Below are 19,900 nucleotides of genomic sequence, written 5' to 3'. Positions count from 1 at the left end.
ACATGTTATCGCAGTAACCCGCCTCCTGAGTGCCTTATTGCCCCTGTAACATGTTATTGCAGTATCCCGCCTCCGGAGTGCCTTATTGCTCCTGTATTATGTTACTGCAGTAACCCGCCTCCTGAGTGCCTTATTGCCCCTGTAACATGTTATCGCAGTAACCCGCCTCCTGAGTGCCTTATTGCCCCTGTAACATGTTACTGCAGTATCCCGCCTCCTGAGTGCCTTATTGCCCCTGTAACATGTTACTGGACTAACCCGCCTCCTGAGTGCCTTATTGCCCCTGTAACATGTTACTGCAGTAACCTCCCTCGTGAGTGCCTTATTGCCCCTGTAACATGTTACTGCAGTAACCCGCCTCCTGAGTGCCTTATTGCCCCTGTAACACGTTACTTCAGAAATCCGCCTCCTGAGTGCCTTATTGCCCCTGTAACATGTTACTGCACTAACCCGCCTCCTGAGTGCCTTATTGCCCCTGTAACATGTTACTGCAGTAACCTCCCTCGTGAGTGCCTTATTGCCCCTGTAACATGTTATTGCAGTAACCCGCCTCCTGAGTGCCTTATTGCCCCTGTAACATGTTATTGCAGTAACCCGCCTCCTGAGTGCCTTATTGCCCTGTAACATGTTAATGCAGTAATCCGCCTCCTGAGTGCCTTATTGCCCCTGTAACATGTTACTGCACTAACCCGCCTCCTGAGTGCCTTATTGCCCCTGTAACATGTTACTGCACTAACCCGCCTCCTGAGTGCCTTATTGCCCCTGTAACATGTTACTGCAGTAACCTCCCTCGTGAGTGCCTTATTGCCCCTGTAACATGTTACTGCAGTAACCCGCCTCCTGAGTGCCTTATTGCCCCTGTAACATGTTACTGCAGTAACCTCCCTCGTGAGTGCCTTATTGCCCCTGTAACATGTTACTGCAGTAACCCGCCTCCTGAGTGCCTTATTGCCCCTGTAACATGTTACTTCAGTAATCCGCCTCCTGAGTGCCTTATTGCCCCTGTAACATGTTACTGCACTAACCCGCCTCCTGAGTGCCTTATTGCCCCTGTAACATGTTACTGCACTAACCCACCTCCTGAGTGCCTTATTGCCCCTGTAACATGTTACTGCAGTAACCTCCCTCGTGAGTGCCTTATTGCCCCTGTAACATGTTACTGCAGTAACCCGCCTCCTGAGTGCCTTATTGCCCCTGTAACATGTTACTTCAGTAATCCGCCTCCTGAGTGCCTTATTGCCCCTGTAACATGTTACTGCACTAACCCGCCTCCTGAGTGCCTTATTGCCCCTGTAACATGTTACTGCACTAACCCACCTCCTGAGTGCCTTATTGCCCCTGTAACATGTTATCGCAGTAACCCGCCTCCTGAGTGCCTTATTGCCCCTGTAACATGTTATTGCAGTATCCCGCCTCCGGAGTGCCTTATTGCTCCTGTATTATGTTATTGCAGTAACCCGCCTTCTGAGTGCCTCATTGCCCTGTAACATGTTACTGCACTAACCCGCCTCCTGAGTGCCTTATTGCCCCTGTAACATGTTACTGCACTAACCCGCCTCCTGAGTGCCTTATTGCCCCTGTAACATGTTACTGCACTAACCCGCCTCCTGAGTGCCTTATTGCCCCTGTAACATGTTACTGCACTAACCCGGCTCCTGAGTGCCTTATTGTCCCTCTAACATGTTACCGCAGTAACCCGCCTCCTGAGTGCCTTATTGCCCCTGTAACATGTTATCGCAGTAACCCGCCTCCTGAGTGCCTTATTGCCCCTGTAACATGTTACTGCAGTATCCCGCCTCCTGAGTGCCTTATTGCCCCTGTAACATGTTACTGCACTAACCCGCCTCCTGAGTGCCTTATTGCCCCTGTAACATGTTACTGCAGTAACCTCCCTCGTGAGTGCCTTATTGCCCCTGTAACATGTTACTGCAGTAACCCGCCTCCTGAGTGCCTTATTGCCCCTGTAACATGTTACTTCAGTAATCCGCCTCCTGAGTGCCTTATTGCCCCTGTAACATGTTACTGCACTAACCCGCCTCCTGAGTGCATTATTGCCCCTGTAACATGTTACTGCACTAACCCGCCTCCTGAGTGCCTTATTGCCCCTGTAACATGTTACTGCAGTAACCTCCCTCGTGAGTGCCTTATTGCCCCTGTAACATGTTACTGCAGTAACCCGCCTCCTGAGTGCCTTATTGCCCCTGTAACATGTTACTTCAGTAATCCGCCTCCTGAGTGCCTTATTGCCCCTGTAACATGTTACTGCACTAACCCGCCTCCTGAGTGCCTTATTGCCCCTGTAACATGTTACTGCACTAACCCACCTCCTGAGTGCCTTATTGCCCCTGTAACATGTTACTGCAGTAACCTCCCTCGTGAGTGCCTTATTGCCCCTGTAACATGTTACCGCAGTAACCCGCCTCCTGAGTGCCTTATTGCCCCTGTAACATGTTATCGCAGTAACCCGCCTCCTGAGTGCCTTATTGCCCCTGTAACATGTTACTGCAGTATCCCGCCTCCGGAGTGCCTTATTGCCCCTGTAACATGTTATTGCAGTAACCCACCTCCTGAGTGCCTTATTGCCCCTGTAACATGTTATTGCAGTAACCCGCCTCCTGAGTGCCTTATTGCCCTGTAACATGTTACTGCAGTAACCCGCCTCCTGAGTGCCTTATTGTCCCTGTAACATGTTATCGCAGTAACCCGCCTCCTGAGTGCCTTATTGTCCCTGTAACATGTTATTGCAGTAACCCGCCTCCTGAGTGCCTTATTGCCCCTGTAACATGTTATTGCAGTAACCCGCCTCCTGAGTGCCTTATTGCCCCTGTAACATGTTATTGCAGTAACCCGCCTCCTGAGTGCCTTATTGTCCCTGTAACATGTTATTGCAGTAACCCGCCTCCTGAGTGCCTTATTGCCCCTGTAACATGTTATTGCAGTAACCCGCCTCCTGAGTGCCTTATTACCCCTGTAACATGTTATTGCAGTAACCCAGCTCCTGAGTGCCTTATTGCCCCTGTAACATGTTATTGCAGTAACCCGCCTCCTTTGTGCCTTATTGCCCCTGTAACATGTTATCGCAGTAACCCGTCTCCTGAGTGCCTTATTGTCTCTGTAACATGTTATTGCAGTAACCCGCCTCCTGAGTGCCTTATTGCTCCTGTAATATGTTATTGCAGTAACCCGCCTCCTGAGTGCCTTATTGCCCCTGTAACAAGTTATTGCAGTAACCCGCCTCCTGAGTGCCTTATTGCCCCTGTAACATGTTATTGCAGTAACCCGCCTCCTGAGTGCCTTATTGCCCCTGTAACATGTTATTGCAGTAACCCGCCTCCTGAGTGCCTTATTACCCCTGTAACATGTTATTGCAGTAACTCGGCTCCTGAGTGCCTTATTGCCCCTGTAACATGTTATTGCAGTAACCCGCCTCCTGAGTGCCTTATTGCCCCTGTAACATGTAATCGCAGTAACCCGCCTCCTGAGTGCCTTATTGCCCCTGTAACATGTTATCGCAGTAACCCGCCTCCTGAGTGCCTTATTGCCCCTGTAACATGTTATCGCAGTAACCCGCCTCCTGAGTGCCTTATTGCCCCTGTAACATGTTATTGCAGTAACCCGCCTCCTGAGTGCCTTATTGTCTCTGTAACATGTTATCGCAGTAACCCGCCTCCTGAGTGCCTTATTGTCCCTGTAACATGTTATCGCAGTAACCCGCCTCCTGAGTGCCTTATTGCCCCTGTAACATGTTATTGCAGTAACCCGCCTCCTGAGTGCCTTATTGTCTCTGTAACATGTTATCGCAGTAACCCGCCTCTTGAGTGCCTTATTGTCCCTGTAACATGTTATTGCAGTAACCCGCCTCCTGAGTGCCTTATTGCCCCTGTAACATGTTACTGCAGTAACCCGCCTACTGAGTGCCTTATTGCCCCTGTAACATGTTATTGCAGTAACCCGGCTCCTGAGTGCCTTATTGTCCCTGTAACATGTTATTGCAGTAACCCGCCTCCTGAGTGCCTTATTGCCCCTGTAACATGTTATTGCAGTAACCCGCCTCCTGAGTGCCTTATTGCCCCTGTAACATGTTATTGCAGTAACCCGCCTCCTGAGTGCCTTATTGCCCCTGTAACATGTTATTGCAGTAACCCGCCTCCTGAGTGCCTTATTGCCCCTGTAACATGTTATTGCAGTAACCCGCCTCCTGAGTGCCTTATTGTCCCTGTAACATGTTATTGCAGTAACCCGCCTCCTGAGTGCCTTATTGCCCCTGTAACATGTTACTGCAGTAACCCGGCTCCTGAGTGCCTTATTGTCCCTGTAACATGTTATTGCAGTAACCCGCCTCCTGAGTGCCTTATTGCCCCTGTAACATGTTATTGCAGTAACCCGCCTCCTGAGTGCCTTATTGCCCCTGTAACATGTTATTGCAGTAACCCGCCTCCTGAGTGCCTTATTGCCCCTGTAACATGTTATTGCAGTATCCCGCCTCCGGAGTGCCTTATTGCCCCTGTAACATGTTATTGCAGTAACCCGGCTCCTGAGTGCCTTATTGTCCCTGTAACATGTTATTGCAGTAACCCGCCTCCTGAGTGCCTTATTGCCCCTGTAACATGTTATTGCAGTAACCCGCCTCCTGAGTGCCTTATTGCCCCTGTAACATGTTATTACAGTAACCCGCCTCCTGAGTGCCTTATTGCCCCTGTAACATGTTATTGCAGTAACCCGCCTCCTGAGTGCCTTATTGCCCCTGTAACATGTTATTGCAGTAACCCGCCTCCTGAGTGCCTTATTGTCCCTGTAACATGTTATTGCAGTAACCCGCCTCCTGAGTGCCTTATTGCCCCTGTAACATGTTACTGCAGTAACCCGCCTCCTGAGTGCCTTATTACCCCTGTAACATGTTATTGCAGTAACCCAGCTCCTGAGTGCCTTATTGCCCTGTAACATGTTATCGCAGTAACCCGCCTCCTGAGTGCCTTATTGTCTCTGTAACATGTTATTGCAGTAACCCGCCTCCTGAGTGCCTTATTGCTCCTGTAACATGTTATTGCAGTAACCCGCCTCCTGAGTGCCTTATTGTCTCTGTAACATGTTATTGCAGTAACCCGCCTCCTGAGTGCCTTATTGCTCCTGTAACATGTTATTGCAGTAACCCGCCTCCTGAGTGCCTTATTGTCCCTGTAACAAGTTATTGCAGTAACCCGCCTCCTGAGTGCCTTATTGCTCCTGTAACATGTTATTGCAGTAACCCGGCTCCTGAGTGCCTTATTACCCTGTAACATGTTATCGCAGTAACCCGCCTCCTGAGTGCCTTATTGCCCCTGTAACATGTTACTGCAGTAACCCGCCTCCTGAGTGCCTTATTGCCCCTTTAACATGTTACTGCATTAACCCGCCTCCTGAGTGCCTTCTTGTCCCTCTAACTTGTTACCGCAGTAACCCGCCTCCTGAGTGCCTTATTGCCCCTGTAACATGTTATCGCAGTAACCCGCCTCCTGAGTGCCTAATTGTCCCTGTAACATGTTATTGCAGTAACCCGCCTCCTGAGTGCCTTATTGCCCCTGTAACATGTTACTGCAGTATCCTGCCTCCGGAGTGCCTTATTGCCCCTGTAACATGTTATTGCAGTAACCCGGCTCCTGAGTGCCTTATTGTCCCTGTAACATGTTATTGCAGTAACCCGCCTCCTGAGTGCCTTATTGCCCCTGTAACATGTTATTGCAGTAACCCGCCTCCTGAGTGCCTTATTGCCCCTGTAACATGTTATTGCAGTAACCCGCCTCCTGAGTGCCTTATTGTCCCTGTAACATGTTATTGCAGTAACCCGCCTCCTGAGTGCCTTATTACCCCTGTAACATGTTATTGCAGTAACCCAGCTCCTGAGTGCCTTATTGCTCTGTAACATGTTATCGCAGTAACCCGCCTCCTGAGTGCCTTATTGTCTCTGTAACATGTTATTGCAGTAACCCGCCTCCTGAGTGCCTTATTGCTCCTGTAACATGTTATTGCAGTAACCCGCCTCCTGAGTGCCTTATTGCCCCTGTAACAAGTTATTGCAGTAACCCGCCTCCTGAGTGCCTTATTGCTCCTGTAACATGTTATTGCAGTAACCCGCCTCCTGAGTGCCTTATTACCCCTGTAACATGTTATCGCAGTAACCCGCTTCCTGAGTGCCTTATTGCCCCTGTAACATGTTATTGCAGTAACCCGCCTCCTGAGTGCCTTATTGTCCCTGTAACATGTTATCGCAGTAACCCGCCTCCTGAGTGCCTTATTGTCCCTGTAACATGTTATTGCAGTAACCCGGCTCCTGAGTGCCTTATTGCCCCTGTAACATGTTATTGCAGTAACCCACCTCCTGAGTGCCTTATTACCCCTGTAACATGTTATTGCAGTAACCCGCCTCCTGAGTGCCTTATTACCCCTGTAACATGTTATTGCAGTAACTCGGCTCCTGAGTGCCTTATTGCCCCTGTAACATGTTATTGCAGTAACCCGCCTCCTGAGTGCCTTATTGCCCCTGTAACATGTTATCGCAGTAACCCGCCTCCTGAGTGCCTTATTGTCCCTGTAACATGTTATCGCAGTAACCCGCCTCCTGAGTGCCTTATTGCCCCTGTAACATGTTATTGCAGTATCCCGCCTCCTGAGTGCCTTATTGTCTCTGTAACATGTTATCGCAGTAACCCGCCTCCTGAGTGCCTTATTGTCCCTGTAACATGTTATTGCAGTAACCCGCCTCCTGAGTGCCTTATTGCTCCTGTAACATGTTATTGCAGTAACCCGCCTCCTGAGTGCCTTATTGCCCCTGTAACAAGTTATTGCAGTAACCCGGCTCCTGAGTGCCTTATTGTCCCTGTAACATGTTATTGCAGTAACCCGCCTCCTGAGTGCCTTATTGCCCCTGTAACATGTTATTGCAGTAACCCGCCTCCTGAGTGCCTTATTGCCCCTGTAACATGTTATTGCAGTAACCCGCCTCCTGAGTGCCTTATTGCTCCTGTAACATGTTATTGCAGTAACCCGGCTCCTGAGTGCCTTATTACCCTGTAACATGTTATCGCAGTAACCCGGCTCCTGAGTGCCTTATTGCCCCTGTAACATGTTATCGCAGTAACCCGCCTCCTGAGTGCCTTATTGCCCCTGTAACATGTTATTGCAGTAACCCGCTTCCTGAGTGCCTTATTGCCCCTGTAACATGTTATTGCAGTAACCCGCTTCCTGAGTGCCTTATTGCCCCTGTAACATGTTATTGCAGTAACCCGCCTCCTGAGTGCCTTATTGCCCCTGTAACATGTTATTGCAGTAACCCGCCTCCTGAGTGCCTTATTACCCTGTAACATGTTATTGCAGTAACCCGCCTCCTGAGTGCCTTATTGCCCCTGTAACATGTTATTGCAGTAACCCGGCTCCTGAGTGCCTTATTACCCCTGTAACATGTTATTGCAGTAACCCGCCTCCTGAGTGCCTTATTGCCCCTGTAACATGTTATCGCAGTAACCCGCCTCCTGAGTGCCTTATTGCCCCTGTAACATGTTATCGCAGATTCCCGCCTCCTGAGTGCCTTATTGCCCCTGTAACATGTTATCGCAGTAACCCACCTCCTGAGTGCCTTATTGTCCCTGTAACATGTTATTGCAGTAACCCGGCTCCTGAGTGCCTTATTGCCCCTGTAACATGTTATTGCAGTAACCCGCCTCCTGAGTGCCTTATTACCCCTGTAACATGTTATTGCAGTAACCCGCCTCCTGAGTGCCTTATTGTCCCTGTAACATGTTATCACAGTAACCCGCCTCCTGAGTGCCTTATTGTCCCTGTAACATGTTATCGCAGTAACCCGCCTCCTGAGTGCCTTATTGTCCCTGTAACATGTTATCGCAGTAACCCGCCTCCTGAGTGCCTTATTGCCCCTGTAACATGTTATCGCAGTAACCCGCCTCCTGAGTGCCTTATTGTCCCTGTAACATGTTATTGCAGTAACCCGCCTCCTGAGTGCCTTATTGCCCCTGTAACATGTTATTGCAGTAACCCGCCTCCTGAGTGCCTTATTGTCCCTGTAACATGTTATCGCAGTAACCCGCCTCCTGAGTGCCTTATTGTCCCTGTAACATGTTATTGCAGTAACCCGCCTCCTGAGTGCCTTATTGCCCCTGTAACATGTTATTGCAGTAACCCGCCTCCTGAGTGCCTTATTGTCCTGTAACATGTTATTGCAGTAACCCGCCTCCTGAGTGCCTTATTGCCCCTGTAACATGTTATCGCAGTAACCCGCCTCCTGAGTGCCTTATTGCCCCTGTAACATGTTATTGCAGTAACCCGCCTCCTGAGTGCCTTATTGCCCCTGTAACATGTTATCGCAGTAACCCGCCTCCTGAGTGCCTTATTGTCCCTGTAACATGTTATCGCAGTAACCCGCCTCCTGAGTGCCTTATTGCCCCTGTAACATGTTATTGCAGTAACCCGCCTCCTGAGTGCCTTATTGCCCCTGTAACATGTTATTGCAGTAACCCGCCTCCTGAGTGCCTTATTGCCCCTGTAACATGTTATTGCAGTAACCCGCCTCCTGAGTGCCTTATTGCCCCTGTAACATGTTATCGCAGTAACCCGCCTCCTGAGTGCCTTATTGCCCCTGTAACATGTTATCGCAGTAACCCGCCTCCTGAGTGCCTTATTGTCCCTGTAACATGTTATTGCAGTAACCCGCCTCCTGAGTGCCTTATTGCCCCTGTAACATGTTATTGCAGTAACCCGCCTCCTGAGTGCCTTATTGCCCCTGTAACATGTTATTGCAGTAACCCGCCTCCTGAGTGCCTTATTGCCCCTGTAACATGTTATTGCAGTAACCCGCCTCCTGAGTGCCTTATTGCCCCTGTGACATGTTATTGCAGTAACCCGCCTCCTGAGTGCCTTATTGCCCCTGTGACATGTTATTGCAGTAACCCGCCTCCTGAGTGCCTTATTGCCCCTGTAACATGTTATTGCAGTAACCCGCCTCCTGAGTGCCTTATTGCCCCTGTGACATGTAATTGCAGTAACCCGCCTCCTGAGTGCCTTATTGCCCCTGTGACATGTAATTGCAGTAACCCGCCTCCTGAGTGCCTTATTGCCCCTGTAACATGTTATTGCAGTAACCCGCCTCCTGAGTGCCTTATTGCCCCTGTAACATGTTATCGCAGTAACCTGCCTCCTGAGTGCCTTATTGCCCCTGTGACATGTAATTGCAGTAACCCGCCTCCTGAGTGCCTTATTGCCCCTGTAACATGTTATTGCAGTAACCCGCCTCCTGAGTGCCTTATTGTCCCTGTAACATGTTATTGCAGTAACCTGCCTCCTGAGTGCCTTATTGTCCCTGTAACATGTTATTGCAGTAACCCGCCTCCTGAGTGCCTTATTGCCCCTGTAACATGTTATTGCAGTAACCCGCCTCCTGAGTGCCTTATTGCCCCTGTAACATGTTATTGCAGTAACCCGCCTCCTGAGTGCCTTATTGCCCCTGTGACATGTTATCGCAGTAACCTGCCTCCTGAGTGCCTTATTGCCCCTGTGACATGTAATTGCAGTAACCCGCCTCCTGAGTGCCTTATTGCCCCTGTAACATGTTATTGCAGTAACCCGCCTCCTGAGTGCCTTATTGTCCCTGTAACATGTTATTGCAGTAACCTGCCTCCTGAGTGCCTTATTACCTGTGTCTGATATTTTCAGGGCTCTTCCTGGGGTGTGACGCTCTGCGGGTGATATGACGGTCACTTACACCGCCCGTGTGGCTGATGCCCGGTTTGGGACCTTTTACAGGCTTTTATGGATGTGGAAGGGGAGTATTTACAAACTCTTCTACAAGGAACTATTTCTCTTCTTCATTTTGTACTTCTCCCTCAGCTTCCTGTACAGGTGAGATGCTCTGCAGAGCTCTGTTAAGGGAGCGACGTTCTGAAGATTGGGCAGGGAGCGGCCCTCTGCGGGTTGGGCAGGGAGCGATGCTCTGCAGGTTGGGCAGGGAGCGACGCTCTGCAGGTTGGGCAGGGAGCGACGCTCGGCAGGTTGGGCAGGGAGCGACGCTCTGCAGGTTGGGCAGGGAGCGACACTCTGCAGGTTGGGCAGGGAGCGACGCTCGGCAGGTTGGGCAGGGAGCGACGCTCTGCAGGTTGGGCAGGGAGCGACGCTCTGCAGGTTGGGCAGGGAGCGACGCTCTGCAGGTTGGGCAGGGAGCGACGCTCTGCAGGTTGAGCAGGGAGCGACACTCTGCAGGTTGGGCAGGAAGCGACGCTCTGCAGGTTGGGCAGGGAGCGACGCTCTGCAGGTTGGGCAGGGAGCGACGCTCTGCAGGTTGGGCAGGGAGCGACGCTCTGCAGGTTGGGCAGGGAACGACGCTCTGCAGGTTGGGCAGGGAGCGACGCTCTGCAGGTTGGGCAGGGAGCGACGCTCTGCAGGTTGGGCAGGGAACGACGCTCTGCAGGTTGGGCAGGGAGCGATACTCTCCTTTTTGGGCGAGGATCGACGCTCTGCAGGTTGGGCAGGGAGCGATGCTCTGCGGGTTGGGCAGGGAGAGACGCTCTGCAGGTTGGGCAGGGAGCGACGCTCGGCAGGTTGGGCAGGGAGCGACGCTCTGCGGGTTGGGCAGGGAGGGACGTTCTGCAGGTTGGGCAGGGAGCGACGCTCTGCAGGTTGGGCAGGGAGCGATGCTCTGCATGTTGGGCAGGGAGCGACGCTCGGCAGGTTGGGCAGGGAGCGACGTTCTGCAGGTTGGGCAGGGAGCGACGCTCTGCGGGTTGGGCAGGGAGCGACACTCTGCAGGTTGGGCAGGGAGCGACGCTCGGCAGGTTGGGCAGGGAGCGATGCTCTGCAGGTTGGGCAGAGAGCGACGCTCTGCGGGTTGGGCAGGGAGCGACGCTCGGCAGGTTGGGCAGGGAGCGATGCTCGGCAGGTTGGGCAGGGAGCGACGTTCTGCAGGTTGGGCAGGGAGCGACGCTCTGCGGGTTGGGCAGGGAGCGACACTCTGCAGGTTGGGCAGGGAGCGACGCTCTGCAGTTGGCAGGGAGCGACGCTCGGCAGGTTGGGCAGGGAGCGACGCTCTGCGGGTTGGGCAGGGAGCGATGCTCTGCAGGTTTGGCAGGGAGCGACGCTCGGCAGGTTGGGCAGGGAGCGACGCTCTGCGGGTTGGGCAGGGAGCGACGTTCTGCAGGTTGGGCAGGGAGCGATGCTCTGCAGGTTGGGCAGGGAGCGATGCTCTGCAGGTTGGGCAGAGAGCGACGCTCTGCAGGTTGGGCTGGGAGCGATGCTCTGCAGGTTGGGCAGGGAGCGACGCTCGGCAGGTTGGGCAGGGAGCGACGCTCGGCAGGTTGGGCAGGGAGCGATGCTCTGCAGGTTGGGCAGAGAGCGACGCTCTGCGGGTTGGGCAGGGAGCGACGTTCTACAGGTTGGGCAGGGAGCGACGCTCTGCAGGTTGGGCAGGGAGCGACGCTCTGCGGGTTGGGCAGGGAGCGATGCTCTGCAGGTTTGGCAGGGAGCGACGCTCTGCGGGTTGGGCAGGGACCGATGCTCTGCAGGTTGGGCAGGGAGCGACACTCTGCAGGTTGGGCAGGGAGCGATGCTCGGCGGGTTGGGCAGGGAGCGATGCTCTGCAGGTTGGGCAGGGAGCGACGCTCTGCGGGTTGGGCAGAGAGCGACGCTCTGCGGGTTGGGCAGGGAGCGACGCTTGGCAGGTTGGGCAGGGAGCGACGCTCTGCAGGTTGGGCAGGGAGCGACGCTCGGCAGGTTGGGCAGGGAGCGACGCTCTGCGGGTTGGGCAGGGAGCGACGCTCTGCGGTTGGGCAGGGAGTGACGCTCTGCGGTTGGGCAGGGAGTGACGCTCTGCGGGTTGGGCAGGGAGTGACGCTCTGCAGGTTGGGCAGGGAGCGATGCTCTGCAGGTTGGGCAGGGAGCGACGCTCTGCAGGTTGGGCAGGGAGCGACGCTCTGCAGGTTGGCAGGGAGCGACGCTCTGCAGGTTGGCAGGGAGCAACGCTCTGCAGGTTTGGCAGGGAGCGATGCTCTGCAGGTTGGGCAGGGAGCGACGCTCTGCAGGTTGGGCAGGGAGCGATGCTCTGCAGGTTTGGCAGGGAGCGACGCTCTGCAGGTTGGGCAGGGAGCGACACTCTGCAGGTTGGGCAGGGAGCGACGCTCGGCAGGTTGGGCAGGGAGAGACGCTCTGCAGGTTGGGCAGGGAGCGACGCTCTGCAGGTTGGCAGGGAGCGATGCTCTGCAGGTTGGGCAGGGAGCGACGCTCTGCAGGTTGGGCAGAGAGCGACGCTCTGCAGGTTGGCAGGGAGCGACGCTCTGCAGGTTGGCAGGGAGCAACGCTCTGCAGGTTGGGCAGGGAGCGAAGCTCTGCAGGTTGGGTAGGAACGACGCTCGGCGGGTTGGGCAGGGAGCGACGCTCTGCAGGTTGGGCAGGGAGCGACGCTCTGCAGGTTGGGCAGGGAGCGACGCTCTGCAGGTTGGGCAGGGAGCGACGCTCTGCAGGTTGGGCAGGGAGCGACGCTCGGCAGGTTGGGCAGGGAGCGACGCTCTGCAGGTTGGGCAGGGAGCGACGCTCTGCAGGTTGGGCAGGGAGCGACGCTCTGCAGGTTTGACAGGGAGCGACGCTCTGCAGGTTGGGCAGGGAGCAACGCTCTGCAGGTTGGGCAGGGAGCGACGCTCTGCAGGTTGGGCAGGGAGCGACGCTCTGCGGGTTGGGCAGGGAGGGACATTCTGCAGGTTGGGCAGGGAGCGACGTTCTGCAGGTTGGGCAGGGAGCGACGCTCTGCAGGTTTGACAGGGAGCGACGCTCTGCAGGTTGGGCAGGGAGCGACACTCTGCAGGTTGGGCAGGGAGCGACGCTCTGCAGGTTGGGCAGGGAGCGACGCTCGGCAGGTTGGCAGGGAGCGACGCTCTGCAGGTTGGGCAGGGAGCGACACTCTGCAGGTTGGGCAGGGAGCGACGCTCTGCAGGTTGGGCAGGGAGCGACGCTCGGCAGGTTGGCAGGGAGCGACGCTCTGCAGGTTGGGCAGGGAGCGACGCTCGGCAGGTTGGGCAGGGAGCGACGCTCTGCGGTTGGGCAGGGAGTGACGCTCTGCGGTTGGGCAGGGAGTGACGCTCTGCGGTTGGGCAGGGAGTGACGCTCTGCGGGTTAGGCAGGGAGCGATGCTCTGCAGGTTGGCCATGGAGCGATGCTCTGCAGTTTGGGCAGGGAGCGACGCTCTGCGGGTTGGGCAGGGAGCGACGCTCGGCAGGTTGGGCAGGGAGCGACGCTCTGCGGGTTGGGCAGGGAGCGACGCTCTGCAGGTTGGGCAGGGAGCGACACTCTGCAGGTTGGGCAGGGAGCGACGCTCGGCAGGTTGGGCAGGGAGAGACGCTCTGCAGGTTGGGCAGGGAGCGACGCTCTGCAGGTTGGCAGGGAGCGATGCTCTGCAGGTTGGGCAGGGAGCGACGCTCTGCAGGTTGGGCAGGGAGCGACGCTCTGCAGGTTGGGCAGGGAGCGACGCTCGGCGGGTTGGGCAGGGAGCGACGCTCTGCAGATTGGGCAGGGAGCGACGCTCGGCGGGTTGGGCAGGGAGCGACGCTCGGCAGGTTGGGCAGGGAGCGACGCTCTGCAGGTTGGGCAGGGAGCGACGCTCTGCGGGTTGGGCAGGGAGCGACGCTCTGCGGGTTGGGCAGGGAGCAATGCTCTGCAGGTTGGGCAGGGAGCGACGCTCGGCAGGTTGGGCAGGGAGCGACGCTCTGCAGGTTGGGCAGGGAGCGACGCTCTGCAGGTTGGGCAGGGACCGACGCTCTGCGGTTGGGCAGGGAGCGACGCTCTGCAGGTTGGCAGGGAGCAACACTCGGCAGGTTGGGCAGGGAGCGATGCTCTGCAGGTTGGCAGGGAGCAACACTCGGCAGGTTGGGCAGGGAGCGACGCTCGGCAGGTTGGGCAGGGAGCGACGCTCTGCAGGTTGGGCAGGGAGCGACGCTCTGCAGGTTGGGCAGGGACCGACGCTCGGCAGGTTGGCAGGGAGCGATGCTCTGCAGGTTGGGCAGGGAGCGACGCTCTGCAGGTTGGGCAGGGAGCGACACTCTGCACGTTGGGCAGGACAACCTGCAGAACGTCGCTCCCTGCCCAACCCGCAGAGCGTCGCTCCCTGCCCAACCCGCAGAGCGTCGCTCCCTGCCCAACCTGCCGAGCGTCGCTCCCTGCCAAACCCGCAGAGCGTCGCTCCCTGCCCAACCTGCAGAGCGTCGCTCCCTGCCCAACCTGCAGAGCGTCGCTCCCTGCCAACCTGCCGAGGATCGCTCCCTGCCCAACCTGCCGAGCGTCGCTCCCTGCCCAACCTGCAGAGCGTCGCTCCCTGACAACCTGCAGAGCGTCGCTCCCTGCCAACCTGCCGAGCGTCGCTCCCTGCCCAACCCGCAGAGCGTCGCTCCCTGCCCAACCCGCAGAGCGTCGCTCCCTGCCCAACCCGCAGAGCGTCGCTCCCTGCCCAACCTGCAGAGCGTCGGTCCCTGCCAACCTGCCGAGCGTCGCTCCCTGCCCAACCTGCAGAGCGTCGCTCCCTGCCCAACCTGCAGAGCATCGCTCCCTGCTCAACCTGCAGAGCGTCGCTCCCTGCCAAACCTGCAGAGCATCGCTCCCTGCCAACCTGCCGAGCGTCGGTCCCTGCCCAACCTGCAGAGCATCGCTCCCTGCCCAACCTGCCGAGCGTCGCTCCCTGCCCAACCTGCAGAGCGTCGCTCCCTGCCCAACCTGCAGAGCATCGCTCCCTGCTCAACCTGCAGAGCGTCGCTCCCTGCCAAACCTGCAGAGCATCGCTCCCTGCCAACCTGCCGAGCGTCGGTCCCTGCCCAACCTGCAGAGCGTCGCTCCCTGCCAACCTGCCGAGCGTGTGCAGGTTGGCAGGGAGCAACGCTCGGCAGGTTGGGCAGGGAGCGACGCTCTGCAGGTTGGGCAGGGAGCGACGCTCGGCAGGTTGGGCAGGGAGCGATGCTCTGCAGGTTGGCAGGGAGCGACGCTCTGCAGGTTGGCAGGGAGCGACGCTCTGCAGGTTGGCAGGGAGCGACGCTCTGCAGGTTGGGCAGGGAGCGACCCTCTGCAGGTTGGGCAGGGAGCGACGCTCGGCAGGTTGGGCAGGGAGCGACGCTCTGCAGGTTGGCAGGGAGCGACGCTCTGCAGGTTGGCAGGGAGCGACGCTCTGCAGGTTGGCAGGGAGCGACGCTCTGCAGGTTGGGCAGGGACCGACGCTCGGCAGGTTGGGCAGGGAGCGATGCTCTGCAGGTTGGGCAGGGAGCGACGCTCTGCAGGTTGGGCAGGGAGCGATGCTCTGCAGGTTTGTCAGGGAGCGACGCTCTGCAGGTTGAGCAGGGAGCGATGCTCTGCAGGTTTCTGCCAAACCTGCAGAGCATCGCTCCCTGCCAACCTGCCGAGCGTCGGTCCCTGCCCAACCTGCAGAGCATCGCTCCCTGCCCAACCTGCCGAGCGTCGCTCCCTGCCCAACCTGCAGAGCGTCGCTCCCTGCCCAACCTGCAGAGCATCGCTCCCTGCTCAACCTGCAGAGCGTCGCTCCCTGCCAAACCTGCAGAGCATCGCTCCCTGCCAACCTGCCGAGCGTCGGTCCCTGCCCAACCTGCAGAGCGTCGCTCCCTGCCAACCTGCCGAGCGTCGCTCCCTGCCCAACCTGCAGAGCGTCGCTCCCTTCCCAACCTGCAGAGCGTCTCTCCCTGCCCAACCTGCAGAGCGTCGCTCCCTGCCCAACCTGCCGAGCGTCGCTCCCTGCCAACCTGCAGAGCGTCGCTCCCTGCCAACCTGCAGAGCGTCGCTCCCTGCCCAACCTGCAGAGCTTCGCTCCCTGCCCAACCTGCAGAGCGTTGCTCACTGCCAACCTGCAGAGCGTCGCTCCCTGCCAACCTGCAGAGCGTCGCTCCCTGCCCAACCTGCAGAGCGTCGCTCCCTGCCCAACCTGCCGAGCGTCGCTCACTGCCCAACCTGCAGAGCATCGCTCCCTGCCCAACCTGCAGAGCATCGCTCCCTGCCCAACCCGCCGAGCGTCGCTCCCTGCCCAACCTGCAGAGCGTCGCTCCCTGCCCAACCTGCCGAGCGTCGCTCCCTGCCCAACCTGCAGAGTGTCGCTCCGCTCTGCGGGTTGGGCAGGGAGCGACGCTCGGCAGGTTGGGCAGGGAGCGACGCTCTGCGGGTTGGGCAGGGAGCGACGCTCTGCAGGTTGGGCAGGGAGCGACACTCTGCAGGTTGGGCAGGGAGCGACGCTCGGCAGGTTGGGCAGGGAGAGACGCTCTGCAGGTTGGGCAGGGAGCGACGCTCTGCAGGTTGGCAGGGAGCGATGCTCTGCAGGTTGGGCAGGGAGCGACGCTCTGCAGGTTGGGCAGGGAGCGACGCTCTGCAGGTTGGGCAGGGAGCGACGCTCGGCGGGTTGGGCAGGGAGCGACGCTCTGCAGATTGGGCAGGGAGCGACGCTCGGCGGGTTGGGCAGGGAGCGACGCTCGGCAGGTTGGGCAGGGAGCGACGCTCTGCAGGTTGGGTAGGGAGCGACGCTCTGCGGGTTGGGCAGGGAGCGACGCTCTGCGGGTTGGGCAGGGAGCAATGCTCTGCAGGTTGGGCAGGGAGCGACGCTCGGCAGGTTGGGCAGGGAGCGACGCTCTGCAGGTTGGGCAGGGAGCGACGCTCTGCAGGTTGGGCAGGGACCGACGCTCTGCGGTTGGGCAGGGAGCGACGCTCTGCAGGTTGGCAGGGAGCAACACTCGGCAGGTTGGGCAGGGAGCGATGCTCTGCAGGTTGGGCAGGGAGGGACATTCTGCAGGTTGGGCAGGGAGCGACGTTCTGCAGGTTGGCAGGGAGCGACGCTCTGCAGGTTTGACAGGGAGCGACGCTCTGCAGGTTGGGCAGGGAGCGACGCTCTGCAGGTTGGGCAGGGAGCGACGCTCTGCAGGTTGGGCAGGGAGCGACGCTCTGCGGGTTGGGCAGGGAGGGACATTCTGCAGGTTGGGCAGGGAGCAACGTTCTGCAGGTTGGCAGGGAGCGACGCTCTGCAGGTTTGACAGGGAGCGACGCTCTGCAGGTTGGGCAGGGAGCGACACTCTGCAGGTTGGGCAGGGAGCGACGCTCGGCAGGTTGGGCAGGGAGCGACGCTCTGCGGTTGGGCAGGGAGTGACGCTCTGCGGTTGGGCAGGGAGTGACGCTCTGCGGTTGGGCAGTGAGTGACGCTCTGCGGGTTGGGCAGGGAGCGATGCTCTGCAGGTTGGCCAGGGAGCTATGCTCTGCAGGTTGGGCAGGGAGCGACGCTCTGCGGGTTGGGCAGGGAGCGACGCTCGGCACGTTGGGCAGGGAGCGACGCTCTGCGGGTTGGGCAGGGAGCGACGCTCTGCGGGTTGGGCAGGGAGTGACGCTCTGCGGTTGAGCAGGGAGTGACGCTCTGCGGTTGGGCAGGGAGTGACGCTCTGCGGTTGGGCAGGGAGTGACGCTCTGCGGTTGGGCAGGGAGTGACGCTCTGCAGGTTGGGCAAGGAGTGACGCTCTGCGGGTTGGGCAGGGAGCGATGCTCTGCAGGTTGGGCAGGGAGCGACGCTCGGCAGGTTGGGCAGGGAGCGACGCTCTGCAGGTTGGGCAGGGAGCGATGCTGGAGCGACGCTCTGCAGGTTGGGCAGGGAGCGACGCTCTGCAGGTTGGCAGGGAGCGACGCTCTGCAGGTTGGCAGTGAGCAACGCTCTGCAGGTTGGGCAGGGAGCGAAGCTCTGCAGGTTGGGCAGGGAGCGACGCTCGGCGGGTTGGGCAGGGAGCGACGCTCTGCAGGTTGGGCAGGGAGCGACGCTCTGCAGGTTGGCAGGGAGCGACGCTCTGCAGGTTGGCAGGGAGCGACGCTCTGCAGGTTGGGCAGGGAGCGACGCTCTGCAGGTTGGGCAGGGAGCGATGCTCTGCAGGTTGGGCAGGGAGCGACGCTCTGCAGGTTGGGCAGGGAGTGATGCTCTGCAGGTTGGGCAGGGAGCGACGCTCTGCAGGTTGGGCAGGGAGCGATGCTCTGCAGGTTTGTCAGGGAGCTGCGCTCTGCAGGTTGAGCAGGGAGCGATGCTCTGCAGGTTGGGCAGGGAGCGACGCTCGGCTGGTTGGGCAGGGAGCGACGCTCTGCAGGTTGGGCAGGGAGCGACGCTCTGCGGGTTGGGCAGGGAGCGACGCTCTGCGGGTTGGGCAGGGAGCGACGTTCTGCAGGTTGTCAGGGAGCGACGCTCTGCAGGTTGTCAGGGAGCGACGCTCTGCAGGTTGGGCAGGGAGCTTCGCTCTGCAGGTTGGCAGGGAGTGACGCTCTGCAGGTTGGGCAGGGAGCGACGCTCGGCACGTTGGCAGGGAGCGACGCTCTGCAGGTTGGGCAGGGAGCGACGCTCGGCAGGTTGGCAGGGAGCGACGCTCGGTTGGCAGGGAGCGACGCTCTGCAGGTTGGCAGGGAGCAACGCTCTGCAGGTTGGGCAGGGAGCGACGCTCTGCAGGTTGGGCAGGGAGCGACGCTCTGCAGGTTGGCAGGGAGTGACGCTCTGCAGGTTTGCAGGGAGCGACGCTCTGCAGGTTGGGCAGGGAGCGACGCTCTGCAGGTTGGGCAGGGAGCAACGCTCTGCGGGTTGGGCAGGGAGCGACGCTCTGCAGGTTGGGCAGGGAGCGACGCTCTGCGGGTTGGGCAGGGAGCGACGCTCGGCAGGTTGGGCAGGGAGCGACGCTCTGCAGGTTGGGCAGGGAGCGACGTTCTGCGGGTTGGGCAGGGAGCGACGCTCTGCGGGTTGGGCAGGGAGCGACGCTCGGCAGGTTGGGCAGGGAGCGACGCTCTGCAGGTTGGGCAGGGAGCGACGCTCTGCAGGTTGGGCAGGGAGCGACGCTCGGCAGGTTGGCAGGGAGCGATGCTCTGCAGGTTGGGCAGGGAGCGACGCTCTGCAGGTTGGGCAGGGAGCGACACTCTGCACGTTGGGCAGGGAGCGACGCTCTGCAGGTTGGGCAGGGAGCGACGCTCTGCGGGTTGGGCAGGGAGGGACATTCTGCAGGTTGGGCAGGGAGCGACGTTCTGCAGGTTGGCAGGGAGCGACGCTCTGCAGGTTTGACAGGGAGCGACGCTCTGCAGGTTGGGCAGGGAGCGACGCTCTGCAGGTTGGGCAGGGAGCGACGCTCTGCAGGTTGGGCAGGGAGCGATGCTCTGCAGTTTGGGCAGGGAGCGACGCTCTGCAGGTTGGGCAGGGACCGACGCTCGGCAGGTTGGCAGGGAGCGATGCTCTGCAGGTTGGGCAGGGAGCGACGCTCTGCAGGTTGGGCAGGGAGCGACACTCTGCACGTTGGGCAGGGAGCGACGCTCTGCAGGTTGGGCAGGGAGCGACGCTCTGCGGGTTGGGCAGGGAGGGACATTCTGCAGGTTGGGCAGGGAGCGACGTTCTGCAGGTTGGCAGGGAGCGACGCTCTGCAGGTTTGACAGGGAGCGACGCTCTGCAGGTTGGGCAGGGAGCGACGCTCTGCGGGTTGGGCAGGGAGGGACATTCTGCAGGTTGGGCAGGGAGCGACGTTCTGCAGGTTGGCAGGGAGCGACGCTCTGCAGGTTTGACAGGGAGCGACGCTCTGCAGGTTGGGCAGGGAGCGACGCTCTGCAGGTTGGGCAGGGAGCGACGCTCTGCAGGTTGGGCAGGGAGCGATGCTCTGCAGTTTGGGCAGGGAGCGACGCTCGGCAGGTTGGGCAGGGACCGACTTTCGGCAGGTTGGCAGGGAGCGATGCTCTGCAGGTTGGGCAGGGAGCGACGCTCTGCAGGTTGGGCAGGGAGCGACACTCTGCACGTTGGGCAGGGAGCGACGCTCTGCAGGTTGGGCAGGGAGCGACGCTCTGCGGGTTGGGCAGGGAGGGACATTCTGCAGGTTGGGCAGGGAGTGACGCTCTGCAGGTTGGC

At 59.0% G+C, this 19,900-nt stretch overlaps 2 protein-coding genes across 13 annotated transcripts in view; both read left to right on the top strand.

The window, feature by feature from the left end:
• The window catches only part of LOC142471047 (bestrophin-2-like), a 92,088-nt gene that overhangs the window by 5,535 nt on the left and 66,653 nt on the right, over positions 1–19,900 (top strand). The gene's annotated exons all lie outside the window — the stretch shown is intronic.
• The window catches only part of LOC142470810 (bestrophin-2a-like), a 60,101-nt gene that overhangs the window by 11,472 nt on the left and 28,729 nt on the right, over positions 1–19,900 (top strand). For all 12 annotated transcript variants that reach the window (XM_075577557.1, XM_075577556.1, XM_075577563.1 and 9 more), the window contains exon 2: positions 9,700–9,885. In XM_075577557.1, coding sequence (XP_075433672.1) covers positions 9,734–9,885 — 152 coding nt within the window. In that variant the 5' untranslated portion in view covers positions 9,700–9,733. The remainder of the gene's footprint in view (positions 1–9,699; positions 9,886–19,900) is intronic.

This window comes from Ascaphus truei, chromosome 20 (assembly GCF_040206685.1).
Source record: "Ascaphus truei isolate aAscTru1 chromosome 20, aAscTru1.hap1, whole genome shotgun sequence".
In the NCBI taxonomy this organism is placed as follows: domain Eukaryota; kingdom Metazoa; phylum Chordata; class Amphibia; order Anura; family Ascaphidae; genus Ascaphus; species Ascaphus truei.
This window is presented reverse-complemented; position numbering and strand designations above follow the sequence as displayed.